This window comes from Antechinus flavipes, chromosome 2 (assembly GCF_016432865.1).
Source record: "Antechinus flavipes isolate AdamAnt ecotype Samford, QLD, Australia chromosome 2, AdamAnt_v2, whole genome shotgun sequence".
NCBI lineage: Eukaryota > Metazoa > Chordata > Mammalia > Dasyuromorphia > Dasyuridae > Antechinus > Antechinus flavipes.
In genome coordinates this window covers 442,566,098-442,588,310 of record NC_067399.1, presented here as the reverse complement: position 1 = coordinate 442,588,310, position 22,213 = coordinate 442,566,098, and the positions used below count along the sequence as shown (strand labels likewise).

Below are 22,213 nucleotides of genomic sequence, written 5' to 3'. Positions count from 1 at the left end.
TAACTATGAAGTGACCAGTAATTCCTTCTATTTCAGAAATCTTCAACTTTCAGGCTTATTATAGGATTCTGTATGTATTTAAACACACAATCTATGCAAATATCATGAAATCACAGAATTTAGGCTTTACCTGGCCTTCTAGTGAGGGTGAATCCATTACTTTCCAAGGTAATCCATTCCACTTTTAGATAACCCTAATTATTAAGGAGATTCTGGGACAAAAATAAAAATGCATCTTTATAACTTGTGCCCAAAACTTCTTATTCTTTCCTCTGGAGCCAGACAGATCAAATCCAATCCCTTCTTCTACCTGACAGATCTTCATATACTTAAAATTATTTATCTTATGTTTGCTGAATCTTTTCCTCCAAGTTCAACACTCCCCCTTTTGTCCAATCTTTATATGTCATGGACTCCTATCAATGTCTTCATAGGACATAATGGATTGTCTAGAGATGGACCATCTCTGATCTTGCCAACCAATTTTTGTTCCTCAATGATTCATCTCCTTTTGTGATTTCTGGATTTTGACTGTGCCTCTTTAGTATTTTCAAAATGAAATTTCTGTGAAAGAATGACATATTGCTTTCAATCCAGAAAGAGACACAAGTAGATAAAGCCTCTAGTACCTTGGAAGGACCATATTCCACAACGAATCGATTTATCTTTCCCTTCCCTTTCTGCACAGTGTTTTGTCTTCCTCTATCATGGTATTTTAAAAACATCCAGGCACAGCTTCCATGAGGAATAAAATTCATCCTTAAAACTACATACTTATAAGAAACCATGTCTTGACAAACACTAAGATCTACCAAATTCACTAGGGAAAGTGTCATGTTTTCTCCATCCAGCATCCTTTCTTGAAGGCAATCATTCAGTCATGTCCAGAAGTGAAAAATCTCAACTAATCAAACCCTCAATTAACCAGATGTTTTGTTAAACTGTTCTTTTGAGTGAAAAGTAAAAAGTGGCAAAAGAAGAATCACATAGTTTATGCTCCAAGACCACAAGATCATATGTTTACAGCAAGAAGAGACTTTACAATCCTTCAAATACCATCCCTTCATTTGGTATTCAAGGAAACTAAAACAGAAAAAAAAAAGGTTAATTGTTTAATTAACAAGTATTTTTAAGTGTATACTATGTACAAGACAAAATGTTTGTTGATTTGACAAAGTCACAAAGCTAATAAGTGCATAAGCAGAATTCATACTCAGATCTTCCTTACTCTATACCCTGTGCTCTTCTCACTGTACCACCTACATCCCAATAGCTTGAGTTCATTTTTCTACATCTTCTAAATCTAGTAAGGAAAAAGTTTAACTTTTAATTAGGTATTATGAGAGTAGTGTAATGGAAAGAACTCTGAATAAGGAATCAATAAGACCTGGAATAAAATTCCAGCTGCTCCTTAATAAGGGGTTTGCTTATGTCAAGCTGGTCACTTGATATATTTGGGTGATAACTTCCTCATCTGTTAAATAGATAATAACAGGTCCAATGAAATAATGGGTATAAAAGTATTTTAAAGCTCATGTACTCCTTTAAAGTATTGTAAAGCACACATAGACATATATTAAGAGTATCACATAACAAAGAATAGGCAATTCTGTAGCAAGGTGATTTGGAAAGAGGGTTAGTGTTACTCAGGACTTGCGTTGGATTCTAATGTAACCTGGGGCCACTAAGTGACACATAGTGCACAGAGCACTGGGGCTGAAGTGAGGAAGTTTCATCTTTCTGAGTTCAAATCTGGCCTGAGACATTTACTAGCAGTGTAACCCTGGGCAAGTCACTTTACCCTATTTGCCTCAGTTTCCTCATCTATAAAATGGGCTAGAGAAGAAAATGGCAAAACACACCAGTGTCTTTGCAAAAATAAATAAATAAATAAATAAAATAAAATAAAAAAAACTCCCCAAAGAGGTTACAGAGTCAGATAAAATTGAAGCGACTCAACAACAACATTGCCATCTTGAGCAAAACACTTACCTCACCCAATCCAATTTCCTTATGATCTCCAACACTCACTCTAATCTTACACTCTAGGATTGTAGAGGAGGATTTGGAGTCAGGAAGATTTTATTTCATATCCTGCTCTAGACACTTTTTAGCTATTTTGGCATGTAGCATCTCTAAACCTCAGTTTTTTTCATCTGCACAATGGGGATAAAGAGGGCTCAAAATAATAGACCTCATAGGATGGTCACAAGGTTCCAGTGAGACAATGAAACAGAGACTCTTAAAACTTACAATGCCTTATTACTGCTAGTTAATTAGTATTATCATATGACTCAAAAACTTTATGGCCCCTCCCACCTCTAAGATTCTGTGATTCTTACCGAGGCACAGCATAGAATCAGAAAAAACACTGGATTTGGAGGCAGAGAGGCTGCATTTAAATCCTATCTCTGCCCTATGTGACCTTAAGTCACTTCACCTGGTTTGACCTGTTTCCACTACTGTAAAATGAGAGCAGTCGGCTAGATGATCTGTAGGGAGCATCCCTTTTAGTTCTATCAAGGTTGATATTTTATGAAACCAAGATACTGGGTCTCAGTAACAATCTGATTCTTTATAGGATATAAGTTCCCTGAGGTCAGGAACTGTCCCATTTTGATCACTGAAACTCAGCACTTAGTCTAATGCCTTACAAGAAACTACCGATTAATACATGTTTGTGGAACTGAAATAAATTGAGCTGAAACATTTGAAGATTTGGGGGTTGGCCCTTTATCAACCAGAACTTCCCCTTGATCAAACAATGCAAGTGATCCAGATTTTCCTTTGGTATGTATGACCTACCTCTTTCTTTCCACAGTGATGGACAATCTATCTTTCACCATTTTGTTACTACCATTCACTATGACAAGAAAAAAGCAAACTGATGCCGTTAATGAGAAACAGGTGAGCCCATCCTTTACAGTGCTTGTAGCAATTACAGGCAGTGCTGTGGGAAGCCATTTAAAATGGGCAAGTGAGGAAGGATGAGACAGGTGGCTGCAAAATTAATAAAGTATTTTTGGGTGGGTAAATCTTGAGAAAGACAAGTTCAGAATCATTAAAAATGTTAAATATAATGACTATCACCTGGAATGGCCCCAAAGCCCAAAGCACTGCTTAACCAGCATTTAATAAGATGTGGCTTTACTTAAATCAGGCAACTGCATGGAGGGTATGTTTAAAATGCCAGGAATTACCAGCCCTGTGCTAAATTAGTCCAGCCAGAAAAACACACTAATAAGCCAAATGAAATTCCAGCAGTGTTATGGAGCTGAAAGTCAATTTTAGGAGTTTGAAATATAGCTTTAATAACTGAATATATAAACCATCCCGAACCAATGCAAGGAATCCCTGAAATCCTAAACCTGATTTACTTCCTTAAGCTGCACATGGCAGGATTATGGTTCAGTAGCTGGGGAAGCCACAAACCAGTTATGCCTTCTTTTTCCCCTTCTCTCTTATCTCACAGAGATATCATTCTCTCTCTCTGTGTCCCTTATTTGGTAGTATGTGCATGTACATAATGTATTTTCTGAACTGTTGTTGGGGATGCATCTGTACTTCTAACTACAGAAAGCAGAAAGGAAAGAGACAAAATGAGACTCTAACAAAAACAAGTGGAAAAATGAGAGTGAATGTGCACTGACCTATTGATCACTGGAATGCCAGTGTGGGTTAGCAGGGGAGAGGAGCAGCTTACATTCAATAAACATATTTTGGATGAATGGGGGCACTCAACAAGCAGTGTGATCAAAACCTAAGTTGATGTACTGGTCCATGTAGGCAATCCGTTTAAATACAATTTCCGTGTGCACACTGTGTGGGTGAGAGTTGTCAGGAGAAGATCTTATAACATTAAGGAGTTTCAGAAGTGGAAGACACCAGTCTCCCATTTGCTTTCACCAAGCAACACCCATGCTCCCCATGGTAGGAAACAGCACAGGCTGTTTGTTCAAGCCCAGATTGTTTGTTCAAGCACAGGTTTGTTCAAGGTGCAGGGACTATGAGTCTGGGAGAAATGCTTAGAAGGAGCAAAGCTCAAGAAAAGTGAGAATTAGATTTCAGATTTTGAGTGTCTTTCTTTGTTTATTTGACTGCTCCTATAAGCTTTAAGAAGTATAAGCTCATTGGAATAATACGTTTAAAGACTGCCAACTTATGGTAATGTATATTGATCTAGTCTTACCTTATCTAAAGTATTAATGTCCATTATAACATCCCATATACTTTGGAAAGCACTAGGTAATTGAATATGGTATCATTTTTATTATTATCATTCTAAAGCTTCAATATATTATCTAGAGATTTTCATGGGAAGATACAACTGACTTCAAATATCAGAAGTCCAAATATCATATTACAAGAAAATAAGACTTGTTTACCTGGGGAGAAGGAAGACAAAGTACTAATGAATATAAGTAACAGAGAGACAAATTTTGGTTTGGTCATAAACAAGACAGCATTTTATAGTGAATAGAGCACTAGTCTCAAAGTAGGAAGACCTAGGAAGTCCCATTTCTGACACATGCTGATGAAGATAAAATCAACTCACCTCTTTATACCTCAAATAATTCTCTAAGACTATAAATTACAAAGTATGTGTCAGTTTATGATGGTACAGGGAATTTCTCACTCTGAATGATCTACCCTAATAAAATCATGGCTTGCCCCAAAATTAGGAGCATTCTAAAAGTGAGAGCTGTCCAGAAACCCAATGATCTGTTTTTTGAAATAGTGAGTGCTCCATTTTGGCAGGTGTTCAAAAAGAGGCTAAAATCTTGTTAGGCATATTTTATAGAGACTTTATCCTTTGAAGAAGTTTGATTAGATGATTCTTTGTATTTTAACAATTAAAAGAAAATGTTCTGTAATGGAAAAATGCTGGATATGAGACCATGGGAACTGGTGGTGATGGTAGTAGTAGCAGTCGTAATAGTGGTAGTAGTCGTAGTCGTAGTCATAGTTGTAGTCGTCGTAGTAGTAGACTTTTAATGGAAGTGATAGTAGTGGTAGGGATGGTGGTAGTGGTGATATTTTCATATCTCAGCTCTAATATTCACTAACTATGCCAACTTGGGCAAATTACTTTCCCTCACTTAGCTCATGTGTCAGGCACTATGCTTTTTACAAATATTATATCATTTGATCCTCACAACTGCCCTGAGTGTTTTGCACATAGCAAGTACTTGATAATTATTGAACTGAATTAAATAAAATTATCCCTACTTTTATCTGAATGCAAACTTGTAAGTAAGCTTCCAGAAAGGAATTAAGACTCACTTTCCATCGTGAAAATGATCAGAGCTTCTCCTGGAGACATTGCATGTGTAATGTTGTAAGGGCATAATAATCCCTAAGGGTTCATATTTATACCAGGACTTCCATGGTACTCTCTGGGTTACATTCTTGAAAAGTTTATGTGGTCTGAGTGAAAAGAAAGTCAGACTTATGACAGAAAAACAAATTCTGTAGTGGCAGTCTCACTTCACTGGGACATCAAGATACCTGAGACTTCTAAAAACAGAGTCTACTGAGGCAACCAAGCTTCCATGGATAGTGAAAATAGTCAAAAGTGCTGTGAGCTGTTAGTCAGGAAATACGAATTGTAGACTTAGCTCTGCCATTAACTTCCTACATGAATTTAAGCAAATCCCTTCTCTCAGTAAGCCTCAGTTTTCCCATCTGTAAAATTAAGATAATGCACAAGATAATCTCTATGATCCTTTTCAGCTCTAATATTGTGTGTGCTTTTAAATGGGTTGTAGGAAAGAAGGAAAAAAGGAAAAGGAAAAAGGATAAGGGGACAGGAAAAAATCAGAAAAAGAAGGATTATAAATATAATTGATACCTGATAGAAATGTGGCCAAAAGGTGCTGATTGCCAGCTCCGCCTTCACCCAGCCTTCTGTCACAATCCCTGACACGTTCCAGATGGGGTTACCCTGTGGTCCTCCATTAACTTTCACATAAACATTCAATGATCCAGGGCTGGACCGGTCTCTGCTAGATAAGTAGTAATGGAAATCGACACAGTGCGTATCATTCTCCTTCAAGGTCGGTAAAAGCAAGTGAGCTTTTTGTCCAGATGCCCGCCCAGAGCTGTTCACCATCATGAAGGAACCTGGAGACCACCAAAACGCAAAGGGAAAAAGGAGGGAGGGATGAAAAGAAGGAAGACAAGAGGAAGGAAGACAGGGAGGGAAAGGAGATCCATGGGAGAGAAAGAGAAAGAAAATCTTCTGAAAACCAGCTATAAACAAATGTATTCACAAAATGAACTAATCATCTAGTTATGCTGTCACAAGCCATGTCAGATGTGAAACAGAAAGTTTAACAAATTTCAGAGAAGAAAACTCAATTCTAGGATTATCAGCTACCACTTAGAAAAATTAGGGGTGCCATTTAGATCATCAATAAAACATCATATGCTTGATAAAATTTGGCATTTGAGTTCCCTCACCCACAACATGTAATCCTATTATTTGAACTGAAGTATACATTGCTAGGGCAGGCAAGCCTTCACATTACAATGCTTTATGACCCCCCCCAAAAAAAAAAAAAAAAACAAGGCTTTAGGTCATCCCACCTAACAATCACTGCAGCCAACAAATACGGAAATATAGAAAACATGAAATACTCCTTTGCACTAATATTTAAAGGTATTATAATGGATTGATATAGCATTTTATACCTTCACTTATAGCATCTTTACAAATTCTAGGGCTGTTAAAATTCCTTGTACCATGAGTAGCAGAACAATCACTAGTATCTCTGTTCAGAAAATGAAACTGATATAAATAGTCGGTCTGAAATCAAGGCCTGCAATCATAAATCTAACCTCCAAAAAGAATTGGAAAACTGGAGGTCAGATATTGTCTAAAATGATATCAGAAAACTTTTTAATGCCAATATACAATTGATTTGGAGTTCCTGAGGGCAAGGATCGTTTTTCTCCACAAATATCCATCACAAAGTTTTGAACCTATTAGGCATTTAATAAATGCTTGCCAAATGGAAGCAATTTTTTAAGAATCGAAGAAAAAGAAAATGAAAATGGATTTAAACAACACATCTCTATTATTTTAATTTAATATAGATATTTTTAAATAAGTTGTAAATAATTTGGAGTTTATGGCTTGTGTACAATAATTTTTTTAAAAAAAATTTTTAATTGGAATGTCTGTTCTAGATGATGTTTACTAACTTTGAAATAAAAACTGCATATCCCCTCCAAAATAGAGATAAAAATGTAAATAAGCACTTAATTGAATTAATAGAAAAGAAATACCCATCATCTCCCAGCTATATTTTTAGGTTTCTTAAAAGTCTGGGGCAATTTTCATCCTTTCTAAAATAGTTATAGATCATCATGGATGGTAGGAATCTTAAAAACAACAAGATCCAAATAAACAATAGTTGATAAGGGAAATTATTTACCTAAGGTCACAAAGGAAGTTACTGACAAAGCCCAGGGAAAAACTTAGGTCTCTTTCTTCTCAAGAAGGGACTTCACCCAATTTCTTTAGTCAGTTTCTCATATGAAGGACATATCAAAAGCAGTTTAAGTGTAATGAGTCACCAAAACAACAGAAGATTTTTTTTTCCAACTGAAATCCTGGAAGATAGATGCTTGTTTACCTGTGTATGTGAAGGAACTGTGGGGAATAGCATCAGAAGAGACTGCCATCTGACAGTTTCAGCAACAAGGCATAGTTTATTGTGGGATTTTTAAAATTTTGTTTTGTTTTTTCTTAAATCAAATAGTCTGCCTGGACTTCTCACTTCTCACACTGCTGCCAAATCTGGCTACAACTGTATTTCTCCACTGGTCTTTTAAAATTGACAGAAGACAGGGTTTGGAAAGGCTTAAGTTCTGACTATGGCTTATATTTCCATTTTAAAAACAGGCTTCAGGTATAAGACAGACTCTAGATGGTCCAAATAAATGCTGAAATGAGTTCTGCTCAGTGGATCTTTATAGTCTGTACATTCATTCAATTAATACTAATATTAATAGCTGACATTCATATAGTACTCTGTGATTTATAATGCATTGTGAAATGCTTATGTGAATTGACTCTTTGATTCTGGCTACAATTCTTTGGGGGAAGTACAATAGTCATCTAACCATTTTACAGATGAACAAAGAGAGGATTGGAAAAGTTATGATTTACTCAAGTCAAAGATTCACACTAAAGTTACTTGCTTGAAATCCAGTGTTTTTCTCTTCTCCCTCTCTCAATTTCACAGCATAGTTCTATCACAACAGAAATTTATTAAGCTCCCACTTTATATGTGGCATTGGTTCAGGGATCAGGTTACAGAGATTTAAAAACTGTCCAAAGGACTATAAACTGTGAATACCCTTTGATCCAGCAATACCACTACTAGGTCTATGTCCCAAAGAAATCATATAAAAGGGGAAAAGGATCCACATACACAAAAATCTTTATAGCAGTTTTTTTTATGATAACAATGAATTGGAAATTGAGGGGATGCCTACTGGGGAAAGGCTGAATGAGTTATGGTACTTGAATGCAATGTAATGCTATTGTGCTATAAGAAATGATGAGCAAGTGGATTTCAGAAAAGCCTGGAGAGATTTATATGAACTGATGCTGAGTGAAGTAAAACAGAACAGGACAACATTGTACACAGTAATAGCAACACTGTGCAATGATTAGATATGATGGACTTAGTTCTTTGCAATACAATGATCCAATGCAATTCCAAAAGATTTGTAGTGGAAAATGCCATTTACATCCAGAGAAAGAATTATAGAGTCCAAGTGCAGATCAAAGCATACTATTTATACCTTTTTTAACTTCTTTTTTAATTTTCTCTTTCTTGTGCCTTTTTTCCTTTTATGCTGATTCTTCTTTTATAAGAAGATTAGTATGAAAATATTAAGGCTAGGTAGCAAATATTCATATTTCTATATTAGCCTTATTTTACCTAGTCTTAATCATTGAATGGGTGTCAATGGCCTCAGTCAAATTTAGACCTGCTGAAGACCTTAGCTTAAAAAGGTAAAAGTTTCATACTACATCCAGAACCATCTCCAATCATTCTGATCTGTGTCTGGTCACTGGATCCAGATGCCTCTAAAGGAGAAAGTTAGTCAGGTGAGCTTGCACAATCCTCCCTTACTTAAATCCAAGTCACTTATATGTCATAGCATCACCTCCCTGATATCCTGATCCTTTGTGAGAACAAAGAACAAGTTGCAGCTAGGTGGCACAGTAATAAAGCACCAGCCCTGAATTCAAAAGGTCCTGAGTTCAAATCCAATCTCAGACACTTAATACTTCACTTCTTAGCTTTGTGACCCTGGGCAAGTTGATTACTTAACTGATTAATCTCAGTTGCCTCAGGGGGAAAAAAAGAGACATAAGACAAAGAACAAACAACAACAATATAGAAATATATTTAACATAATTGTACATTTATAGCTATATCAGATTACTTGTTGTCTTAGAGAGAGGGGAAGATAGAAAAAAATTGGAATTCAAAAATCTTGCAAAACTGAATGTTGAAAACTATCTTTACATGTAATTGGAAAAAATAAAATACTACTAAGTGGAGGGGATTTTTAAAACTATACAGATTCTGCTCTCTGAGTACCTATAATAATAATGTTACTTTGATATAGTCCCTTAAGATTTATCAAATGTTTAAAAGTGGAATCTATTCATTTTTACACATGAAGAATGAAAGAATGAAAAGTTGGTTGAATTTTTCATAGTTGGTTGAATTTTTTATAGTCAAACAACTTCTAAGTATCAAAGATGAGCAGATATATAGAGACATAGGTATTTTAAGACTAATGAATGCTCTTCAATATATCATACTGCTTTTATCCATTAATTCCATTTCTTCAAATTCTGTGACCAAACAATAATTAACTGAAGCATTACCTAAAGAGTAAAGAAAGTTAATACTCATCTACCATCTCTTCTTAGTAGGGCCTCTTCCCTGGAAAAGTAAACATGGCCAATAAGCCAATCCTTGAACAAGTATTTATTAAATGCACACCACTAAGAGACTGGTACCTTCTCAGATACAGGAGTACAAATACTAGGAGGTCAGGATGAAAGATAGTCCTTCCCCTCAAAGAGTTTACACTCTTATAGAGAAAGACAACACATAAAAGGAAACTAGAAAGCTAAGGGACACAGCCAGGAAAGGAATGAGACATAGTTCTTCTAAGAGCTCTCATTAAGTGAATGGCAGAAGCAGCCATTCAATTAGAGGGAGAAACTATTTTCAATATTCAAATTCCAAGGCTGAAGTGATCTTTTAGATGAAGAGATTTCTTGGACATGATAGAAGAAGTCTAGAGTGTAGCCTAGAGAGATATAAAATTTGACTCCAGTCCAATGACATTTATGAATTGCCTATAATGTGCAGAAATGAAGAGAATTCATAGAGAGGTTCTTAACAGTTTTGTATCATGGAATCCTATGGCAGTCTCTTAAATATATGGAAAACCTTCTTAGAATAATATTTTATGCCTATTTCATCATTAAAGAAAATGGCAAATTTTATTTAAAGATAGGTGAAAATAAATATGCATTATTTTTCCGAATAGAACCCCTAAACTCTATCTGAAGATTCCAGAGAATATTCAAAAACCTCTGCACAAAAAATTCAAAAACAAAAGGCAAAGTAGTACCTGCCTTCCAGAAGATGACTTTTTTCTGGTCATATAGTAAAGAAATCCAAGCCATTCAATATGAGCAAAGAGAAGGTTAACAACTAAAAAGGGATCAGGAAAGCTGTCCCATAGGAGGTGGTGCCTGAGTTGAGCCGTGAAGAAAGGAAAGGCTTCTAAGAGTCAGAGATAAGTAGAGATGATGGGGGAACCTATGTAGAGTCACAGAAGCATAAAATAGAATGTTAAGTCTGAAGAGCAGGTAATTAATTGTCTACTTTGGCTCAAAGATAAGGCACATAAAGAAGAATCATGCAAAATAAGTCCCTAAGAGTAGTCAGAACTACTATTTTCAACACATAGGAAATGTAATTCCAAAATTTGAATAGTCCCATTTAAGATATCATTTCCTGACATACAGAACTTAATCAAAGCATCTGGTCTTCCTATGTCTACAAGGTTTTAGCACTGTTGTTGTTCAGTTGTTTCAATAATACTTGACTCTCTGTGACCCCATTTGTAGTTTTCTTGGCAAAGATATTGGAGTGATTTGCCATTTTCTTCCCCAGCTGTTTTTATAGATGAGGAAATTAAGTGACAGCCAGGGCCACACAGCTAGTACATCAGGCTAGATTTGAATTCTAGTCTTCCTGACTCTAGGCCTGGAGCTCTATCCATGCCATCTAACTTTCTATGGCTTTAGAATGCTTTCTTTAAAATTTGTTTAAGACAAATAGGATCTTAGGGTTTTCACTTCAAATATCGACTCATATAAACCCTAAGTCAAACATGCCCTTTAACATTTGCCATTAGAGATCATTCTCTGCTGGCCAGTGGTCATCCAGCCTCTACTGCTCATCTATATGGAGAGGGAGATCACTGGAAGTTAGTAATTCTTTCTAATAAACAGTAGAGAAAGTAGAAATATGGACACTATTAAACGGATCTCATTTTGGTGGGTCATTTTTCATATGTTGCCCATATTCCTGCTAGCAGAGGAAATACATATAGCCCATTATCTAAGGTTTATTCTAACACAGAAGTACTTTGGTTTTTCAGGCATCTTTTGACAATTAAGACATAGGATGAGATAGTAACATTTCTTTTTCAATCCCACAAATATTATAAATTGTGTGTTAAATAGTAAGAACGGAAAAGCAAATGGAAAGTAATCCCTGCCTTCAAAGAGCTTGTATTATCCTATGTGACACAAAGACACCTTGTTCTCTTGAAGTTATGGGGAATTAAAGCCTTTTTCTTAGATTATGCAATAGATATACATAACATTGAAAAAGTTAGGAAAACACAAAAATGGCAGGTGTTAGATGGGATATGGGAAGATAAAGACACCAATACATCACTAGTTAAACTGTGAATTGGCCCGATTATCTTGGAAAACAAGTTAGAATTAAAATTAAAAAATCAACAAACTAGATTAACCCTTTGATTTTGCACTACTGTTACTAATCCTACATATTCCAAGGAAGTCAAAGATAGAAGGACTCCATACATACCACAATATTCATAATAAAACTTTTATGGTAGCAAAGAAAAAAAAAAGATGGTGCCCAATAACTGGGACTGACTGAACAACAAATTGTGGCCTATGAATATAATAGAATACTCCTGCACCATAAGAAAAAGCAAATATGAAAAATTCAAAGAATCATGACTTATAGGAACTGAAAAAGAACAAGATAAATAGAAGCAAGAGAACAATGTACATGCTGACCACAATGAGGTTAAGAGGGGGAAAAAACACTGAAGGACTTCAGAACTTTGACTTTGGATTGGAAATGGTAAATCAATATGTCACAAAGACTGTATTAGGCACCTACTATGTATGTGACAGACACACTGTATGCTTCTTGGCACAGAAGTGATAAGATTATAGATCTGACATAGGCAGATATTGTCTACTTTTGTTTTGTTTTTGTTTTTGAATTACAACTTGTTTGTTATCAAAAAAGGGCTTTTGGAGAGAAAGGTGTCTGGAGAAGTTACAAACAAATACAAAAGGAAATTTTTTTTTAAGTTGTAGTATGAGGTAGAAATATTCTTTGTTAAGAGATGGGAAGTCCAAGTTCTAGTCCTAATTTTGTCATCAATGCCAGGTGACCTTAAGAAAATCCTCTTTGTACTGCTGTTTCCTCAGCTCTACAATAAAAGGATTAAATTAGACCTCTAAGATCCACTCAGGTACTGACAATTTATGTAAAAAATAAAATGCACATCAATTACTTAATGAGACATAAGATTATTTATGCATATCCAGGCCAGAATTCCATAATTATAAGTCAAGAAACAAAGATAAGTGCATTGGCAAGGTCCTGCTTTTGCCCTGTTCCTTAAGTCTATTCACAAATCCTTTTTATGATATGTGTAAGGAAGAAGGGGAAGAGTATAAAACTAAAAAGAAATTAGTTTCCACTTATTTAACTTGCTTCTGTCTGAGATAGTTACTGATCATTTAAAAAAACACACAAAGGGAGGGATCCATGGGGCTTGATCCCCCTAAAAATAACACTACCTTCTATTTCCAATGTCCTTATATCTTTTTTCATACATATATTTGTATATATATATATTATCTTTCCTAATAGATTGTAAGGTCCCAGAAGGGATTATTTTTTCTTTCTTTGAATAATTAGTATCCTGCACCTGGTCCATAGGTTTCTCTTAATAAAGGTTTGTTGACATGACTATGACAAACACTGTAGATTGCCAACAACACCTACTCTTCTCTATACCACTTTTTACTTGGAAAAAGAGCACAACAAATAACATGGATTTGAATCCAAGTTCTTCTACTTTCTCTCTATTTGTCTCCTGAAAAATCATAGGGATGTAAGTCTATGTCTTATTTTCTCATCTAGAAAATGAAAGTTTTCATAGAACTAGAAGGGACTTTAGTGGCTCTCTAATACAACCCTTTCATTTTATATTTGGGGAACTGAGAGAGGTGGGACAATTTGTCCAAGATGATACAAAGAGTAAGCATGAGGATTCCAGAGCCTACTTCTCCATCTAACCATAGTTTAACTGACTGTGATCTAAGGTCCCCTCTGGCCTTAAATCCTATGATTCTGCACTGCAAAAAAACAAGCAATTTGGACATTTCAATGCCTACTAGGTAATTTAATTCTTTGTGACTCACTGATCATCCTAAATACTTTTTTATACTTTCCTCCAATCCTAAAGTTAGAAGTTCATGAAAGACTGACACTGAACTAAGGGTAACATTCTTAATGGCAGATCAGAAAATGTCAATAAAAATTATGGAACTCCAAATCCCTATAATAGATATCTTGGGTCCCATCAGGCACCAGGAAAATAACTTCTCATTTGCATTCTAAACAGATCTTGGTCAGCATGAATATGAAGTCTGGGGTAGACCAGGTATCACCCTTGTGTACAAAAGGGGAAAATTACACTTTCCCCAGAGCAATACTTAAGGCACTTAGTTTGGATGTAAAATTGAGCTGAAAAATTCCTCTGCATTTAGGTAATTAAATCAATGAAGTATTTGTGAAATGTACTAAGCACATAGAGAGGGCAGGAGATAAACACAGAAACATTCAAGGGGAAATGGCTATATAATCAATGCTTTCTTTCTCTTGTTCTTACTGTGTACTTTAAAGCCACATTGTCATTGAGATTACAAATGTCCTCTGAGTCACATACAGAGAAAAGCAAACAGGACCTCTGGTACACAGGAAAACACAGGATCTTAGAGACAGAAGGTAACTCCAAAAATATCTTAAATAGCTACCACATTTTACACAGGAAAAAACTGAGACACAAAGAAAGAAAGAACTTGACCAAAATCATTATATCAAACAAATTTCAGAGTTCATTGTAGATACTATAAGATCCTTCAAAACTATATTCCTTTTATTCTCCCAATTCAGTTGGTTCCAGAGAAAACTCAATTATTAACTTAGCATTGAAGAAAAGAGCTGAGGAGGATTCTGAGAAGATGATGGAGTAGGTCAGAAAACTTTCAATTTTTCAAATTTCCTCCACCAAAATTTCCTTCATTCTCTCATAAGGAATGCACTGCAGCAGAAATACACAAAAATCAAGGTAAAGTAGTTTTTCTCCTAAGACAATCTAAAAAGACTCCAGGAAAAATAGCCCTTCAGAGGCAGAGGTTTGGCCAGAATGAAGTTTAAATACTTCCAGCCAACTGCAGAATCAACAAAAAAACAAGCCCAAGGAGCAGCAAGGGTTGGGAGGTAGCCTAAGTTTTAGAAACTTTCATCTCACAACTAGTGTGAAGGCTGATGGTTGAATAGGAGAATATTGAAGGACCTTCCACTGTCAAGGGACACCAAACAAATCTGGTCAGCACAGACCAGATACATCCCAGAATGGGATATGGGCTGCTTACCTGGACTACTGCTATGAAAGAGAAGGAATTAGCATACACCTGGTGAGTACAGCAGCAGAAAGGCAGGGACCCCAATTTCAGTTCCAGGGAAGAGAAGACGACTGTAGTTTGCAGTCATGGGGATCGGGGATGGAAACCATACAACCATAGAGAATAAGATTATTTGCAGGACAGCATGACTAGTGACTCTAATGTTAGCATAGCAGTGGAGAGGAGAGTCCCAGATTGAGTCCCAGGACAGACCAAAGAAAATAACACTAAGAAGGACTTGATACTCAGAGCATAATTCTTCATACTTTGGGACTAAAACTTGATTACACCAAGAGCTGCTAAAAAATAAAATAAAACAAAAATAAATAAAAACGAGCAAGCAAAGGAGAAAAAACCTAACCATAAATGACTACTATGGGGATAGAGAAAATCAGAGTTCATATTCAAAGGAAAATAATAGAGCTCTAAAAAACAAACAAAAAAACAAAAAAAAAAACACTCCTTTTTCAATGACATGTCAAATAGTCCAAAATACAAATAGATTTCTTAGAATTTAAAAAGGACTTTAAAAATCAAATAATAGAAACTAAGGAAAAAATAGGGAGAAAAAATAAGAGCAAACCAAGAAAATTATAAGAAGAAAGTCAACAAATTTGAAATAAAAAACCAAAAAATCCTTTGGGTTGTATTGATTCACTATTTCTAATCCAAGTCAAAGTTCTGAAGTCTTTCAGTGTTTTTTTTTTCTCTTAACTTCATTATGATCAGCATGTACATTGTTCCATTGTTTCCATTTATTTTGTTCTTTATCAGTTTATACAAGACTTCCTATGATTCTTTGAGTTTTTCATATTTGCTATTTCTTATGGTGCAATAGTGTTCTCCTATATTCACAAGCCCCAATTTGTTCAATCGATCCCCAATTATTGGACACTTGCCTGTATACTTTCTAATTTTAGTTCACATCTGGATTTCTATGTTAAAGGATATTTATAAGATGGAGTTGACCTAAAGAAGAATGATAAGCATGGGAAGTTGTAAGAAATAAAGGACATGCTACATGAGAATGACTAGACAATTATCTTGAAATTCTAGAAGAAGAAGACAAAGCAGAAACAGAAAAAGAAAAAAAAAAACACCTGAAAGGGATCCTAGAAGAAAACTTATAAGAATAACATAGCAAAGTTTCAAAGTTCTGAGGTTAAAGAGAGTACATTGGAAGCAATAACAACAAAAACAATTTAAATAATATGGAACTAAATAAGGATTATATGAGATCTAACAGCTACTATGCCAAAAAAAAAAAAAAAACTGTAGACCTTGAAATACTATGTTTTATAGAAAAAAAATATGTGGTTATGACTAAAGTGAACTTACCCAGCAAAGTTAAATATAATCTTGAATGGAAAAAAAAGTTTATTTAATAAGCTGAAAGATTTTCAGATATTTGTGATGGAAACATCAGAACTTAAGGGAAAATTCAAAATATAACGTCTAAAAGAAATATAAAATAAACGGAAAGGATCAATTACGAGATAAGTCAATAAGGTCAAATCACTTATTATAAATGAAAATAATACCGGTTGTTTTATGACTGTCATTTTTATTTTAGTAGTTTAAAGAAAGTCTTAGACTGAGCTAGCTATAATAGGATGATTCTCACATACATATATACATACACATAGATAGATAGATAGATAGATATAACTATAGAGAGATAAAAAAGGAAAAAGTATCTCATACAAATGAGACCAAAAATGAAAAACAGATAAAAAAAGCTAGTACTGGGGGAAGGGTAGGAAGCACTAAAACCTTATTCTCATTAGGAAAGGGTATAAAATCTTTCAAATTCAAATAGAAACAAGAGGACAAGGGGATTATAGGATAGTAAGAGAGAATAAGGGAGGGATTCTTGGATGGAGGTAGATTAAGTAGACAAAGTAGCAGGTAAAAGTAAAGTACGGAGTCAAGGAGGAACAGGAATAGAGTGAGAAGTAGAATGAGGAAAATAGGAAGGAGGGAAAAAACAACAAATAATCATAGTTTAGAATGTGAACTGGATGAATTAACCCATGAAATGGAAACAGTAGATTAAAATTTTGAGTTCAACAATATGTTGCTTTCAGGAAATGTTATAAAAATGAAAGATATACATAAACATAAAATAAAGATCAGAAGTGGAATTATTATGTAAAAAAGCACAGCTAGTAATCATAATCTTGGATAAAAAGCTAAAATAGATTTAATCAAAAGAGAAAAATAGGGAAACTACACCATATATCAGCCATATTAATCAATATTGTTTTAGATCATTTAAAATAACTAGACAGAATAAAGTTGGAATATCACTATGGTGTAGAAAATGATGAACTGGTAGATTTAGAAAAAAACATAGGAAAGATTAGAATAGATGCTATCCACATTCAGAGAAACAGAGGACAAGAAATAAACAAAGCATTTCACACATGTGTATGAATGTATATGTGTACATAGGTATATGATTATATGTGTATATATGTATAAGTGTGTGAGGATATGTGTATATACATGTTTGTATATATATAATGCATATATCTCTGCTTAATTGTAGCCTTCTAGGAGTGGGAAGAGGCAAAAAAATAAAAAGTGCATAGCAAATAACAAAAGAAAATCTACAAGAAGGCAAAGATGGGCAGTCCACAATGTATTTATTATATAGATTTTCTTGAAATAAACATTTATTGCTTTATATTTTGAATCCTCTCTTATGGTCTGCTGTGTACAGCAATTATTTTGTATTTAAGTTTAAAATTTAAAAAGTAAAAAGGGGGAGGCAATGTATCTAGGTGGTGCAGTGGAATAGAACACCATCCCTGGACCTGTGTTCAAGTAGGGTCTCAGACACTTGACACTTACTAGCTGTGTGACTCTGGAGAAGTCTCTTAACCCAATTGAAGGAAGGAAGAGAAGCCGAAAGGGAGGGAGGGAGGGAAAGGAGGGAGGTAGGGAAGGAAGGAAGGGAAGGAGGAAGAGAAAGGGGAGGGAGGAAGGGAGGGAGAAAAAGAAAGGGGAGAGAGGGAGAGAAGGAGGGAGGGAGGGAGAGAGGGAAAAAGAGAAAGGGGAGGGAGAAAGAGAAAGGGGAGAAAGGGAGAAATGGAGGAAGGAAGGGAAAAAGGAAGAGAGGGAAAGAGGAAGGGAAGAAGGGAGAGAGGAAGGGAGGGAGAAAAGGAGACAAGGAGGAAGGAACAATTTATTTGCATCATACATTGATTTGACTAAACCAATTAAAGATGAGCCTCTTTACTCTTAAATAGATTGATATTGGAAGGCAGATTCAATTGTTCCTTGACCATACTTGAATCTTTTCCAGAATGTTAGAAACTTCCAAAATTTATGCTCTGCACTACAGCTTTTAAGAAGTCAGGTCTTTTAAGAAGACTTCCAAAACCCAAAGAAACACTGGATTAGGACTTTGTGGAAGCCAAATTCTAGTATAAATTATTCTAGTTGACTTGTGAGCCATTTAAAGAGGAAATCAGTGATCACTAAGAGCTTTCATGGATTCATTAAGAATAAGTCATGTCAACCTATTCTCATTTCCTTTTCTGACAGGGTCAGCAAATCAATTGAACAGAAGATTAGCTGCTGCTGCTGCTGCCTTATTATAACTAGTTTTTAGTAAAGCATTTGATGAACTCTCTCACACCATTTTTTATTTTGGATAAAATGGAAAGGTATGTATCAGATGATAATATATTTAAGCAGATCCAGGTCTGGTTGTATAACTAGATTAGGAAGAAAAATCACTAATGGTTTAAGGTTGACTTAGAGAGAGGTCTCTTCTAGAGGGCCATAAGTATTCAAAAGCAAATGGGAAATAATCCTTGCCATTGGCCCTGTGAAATTCCAACATTTCTGTTAATGATTTGGCAAGAGGCACAGAGAGCACATTTGTCACATCTGAAATTGACACAAAGCTCAGAGGGACAGCTAGCCCACTGATGGCAAAGTACCAGTTTTTGCATTCCCAACATTGATCTACACAAGCTAAAAGAATGAGCTGAATCAATAAGATTATAATTATCCGTATTTAATTCCAAGTCCTTCATTTGGATTAAAAAAATCAACTTCACAAGTGCAGGAGATATAGTTAGACAGATGATCGTGTAAATAAAAGGATGGGGGAGGGAAAATTAGCAAACTACAAACTCAAAATGAGACAGCAGTGTTATATGGCAGCCCTTCCTCTCAAAAAAATAATCAAATATGATCTTAGGTTGCATTGAAAGGAACAATATCTGAAATAAAGGAAGGAATAGTCCTACTCTTTTCTGATTTCAGTCCACATCTGGATTGCTTTGTTAAATTATAAGCATCATATTTTATGAAGGATATTTATAAAATGGAGCTGACCTAAAGAAGAGTGATAAGCGTAATGCAGGAAATAAAGGTCATGCTACATGAGAATGATTGAAGAAAATAAAAATATTTAATTTGAAGAATAGAATTATTTTGCTATAAGGAATACAATCAATCAATCAACGAACACTTATTACACACATACTGTATACTAGGCACTATCCCATGTGCTGGAGATATATATACACACACACAATGTAACAGCTGTGCTCAGTATATGAAAGATTGTCACATGGGGGAAAAAATAAGACTGGTCTTAGAAGCAGAGGGGGAAAATTGTAGCAAGGTAGATTTTAAATATAAGGAAATATAAAAAAAATTCACAATTAAAGCCCTTCATAAAGAAAAATATGTCTTCTATCTACTCTGCATGTATCTTATACTTATCATACTTATTGAATGTCCCCTCAGAATGTAAGCACCTTGAGGACGAGGACCACGGCCCTATTTTCTTTGCATCTATAACTCTTAGCACAGAGTCTGAAACACAGTAGACACTCAATACTTGGTGATAGATCATGCCCTCCTAGCTAAATTTATGCTCTAGGTTATTTTTTAAAATTTCATTAACTTCTCTTTGCAAATACTTGACTGATTGCCTTAAAAGGTTTTTCATCACAGAAGGTGATGCTGTGTAAAGAAACTGGGTGATTAATATGACAAATGTCTTAGTGGAAATGCCCATCCAGGTTTGAAGCTGACTGAGATGACCTCTGAAGCTCCATCTGACTGAAGCCAGCTGACTGATGGCAGCATACAACTTCTACTCCTTCTCAATACACACACACACACACACACACACACACACACACACACATTTTCTCCATTGGGATGTACCCAGGACATTGGATATCTTCTGACTGGTCTATTAATATCTTAGAGGGCATCATTGTGAGCTATTCTGTTCAAGTGCTACCTCCCATGAACAAAGTCACAACTAATTTGAATTATTAAGACTTTGGACATGTTAAATTTTACCTTGGCTTAACACACTTTCTCCACAGAAATCATACACACCAAGAACATGATCAAGAAGGTTAGGAGTATGTTTAACCTACTTTAAATAACTGGTTGTTTGCTACTTGCCTGAAGACTTAAATACTGTTGGTACATAATTACAAACGATTAAAGCAGGATTTCTAAAGACATCTATTAGGAAATAATGCTGTTAATCTAGGCTCCCTATTATATAGGGTGCTCCAAAAGTCTTAGTGCAATTTTAAGCTATTAAAGCTTATCATTAACTTATTAAGCTATTACATTCTTACAGTATGCAAAACACTGTGCTTGAGGTTGGGGATAACCCTCAGGTAACCAACTAGAAACAAAGATGTGTATCCAGAGCACACTAGTTTCACTTAGCTGTAGCTTTTAAATATATTTTAAAGCAATGTATATTTTTAGCTCTTACATACAAGTTGTACCAAAAAATGTTAGTGTAGTTTTAGGCTAGTAAAGCTTAAAAGTACAAAGATGTATTTCCATTAAGTTGTATTTAAAAGCTACAACTAAGTGACCTAAGGTATTCAAGATATATTACTTTATTTCTAGTTAACTGAAGGCCATCCCCAACTCTAAGTATGGTCAGAATGCAAGAAGAACTTTCTAAATGTAATTTTTTGAGTCCATATACGGAATGTTTTTATGCTTAGCTGCTCAGGGTAGTGAGGTGGCTTGGTTAATAGAGTGCTTAACTTGAAGAAAGGAAGAAAGACCTGAGTTTGAATCCTGCCTCCAGTACTTACTATGTGACCCTGGGCAAGTCATTTAACCTCTTAGTCTCAGTTACTTCATCTGCAAAATGTGAACAATACTAGCCCTTTACCCAATAGCTGTTATGATGATTAAGTAACATAGGTAAAGCACTTTGTACACTTCAAAACCCTATATAAATATTACCATCTCCCTGCCACTGCTACTACTACCACTCCTACCACTACTACTATTACTACTATTACTACTACTGCCATCACCATCTCTATCCCTTTAGATAAGTCATATTCCTTTATGGATATCAGTTAGTCTTTCCTAAAATGAAAGGATTAAACTACAGAAAATCTCTAAGGTATCTGTGACTTCTTCTTGGCCATATGACCTCTTTTGCCACAAGTGTTTGATGTTTGGGTAGCTCTCCCAAATTAATGACTTTTAGATAGCATTTTATCAACAACAGTTCTCCCATAGAGTTGCCAAACCCTTAACTATAGTATCAATACATCTTTTAAAAGACTTCATAAAAATATCAGGATTGTAGACTGTTAAAAACTAAAAAGAACCTCGGAGTTCATTCACTTTATCTTTCTTATTGCTGTTATTGTCCAGGAATTTCAGTCCTGTCTGACTCTTTGTAAACATACCGTTTGGCAAAGGCACAGCCATGGGTAATTTGTCATTTCCTTCTTCAGCTTATTTTACAGAAGCGGAAACTAAGGCAAACAGGGTTAAGTGACTTGGGTCACTGGGAATTTTTTAAGTAAGTTTTTTCCTTTATTAGGTAGCATTCAGAACTGGAGAAAACATTCATATTTCTAATATTAATAATTCTGAAGCTCATGTTAGCTTTTTTGGTTGCTGAGTCAAAATTCATATTATTAATTCATACAGCTTGTAGTCCACTCTAACCCCGGGTCTTTTTTCACATTAATGATTGTCTAGGCCTATTTTCCCCATCCAATACTTATATGCAGTTGGATTTCACAAAGCTAAGTGTAGAATTTTATATTTATCCCTATTAAATCTCATCTTGTTATATTCAGCCCATAATTCTAGCTTGTC

At 35.2% G+C, this 22,213-nt stretch overlaps 1 protein-coding gene across 9 annotated transcripts in view; it reads right to left on the bottom strand.

The window, feature by feature from the left end:
• PTPRT (protein tyrosine phosphatase receptor type T) overlaps nt 1-22,213 on the bottom strand; it is a 1,291,476-nt gene that overhangs the window by 798,027 nt on the left and 471,236 nt on the right. For all 9 annotated transcript variants that reach the window (XM_051979271.1, XM_051979273.1, XM_051979274.1 and 6 more), the window contains exon 3: nt 5,852-6,123. In XM_051979271.1, the coding sequence (XP_051835231.1) occupies nt 5,852-6,123 (272 nt within the window). The remainder of the gene's footprint in view (nt 1-5,851; nt 6,124-22,213) is intronic.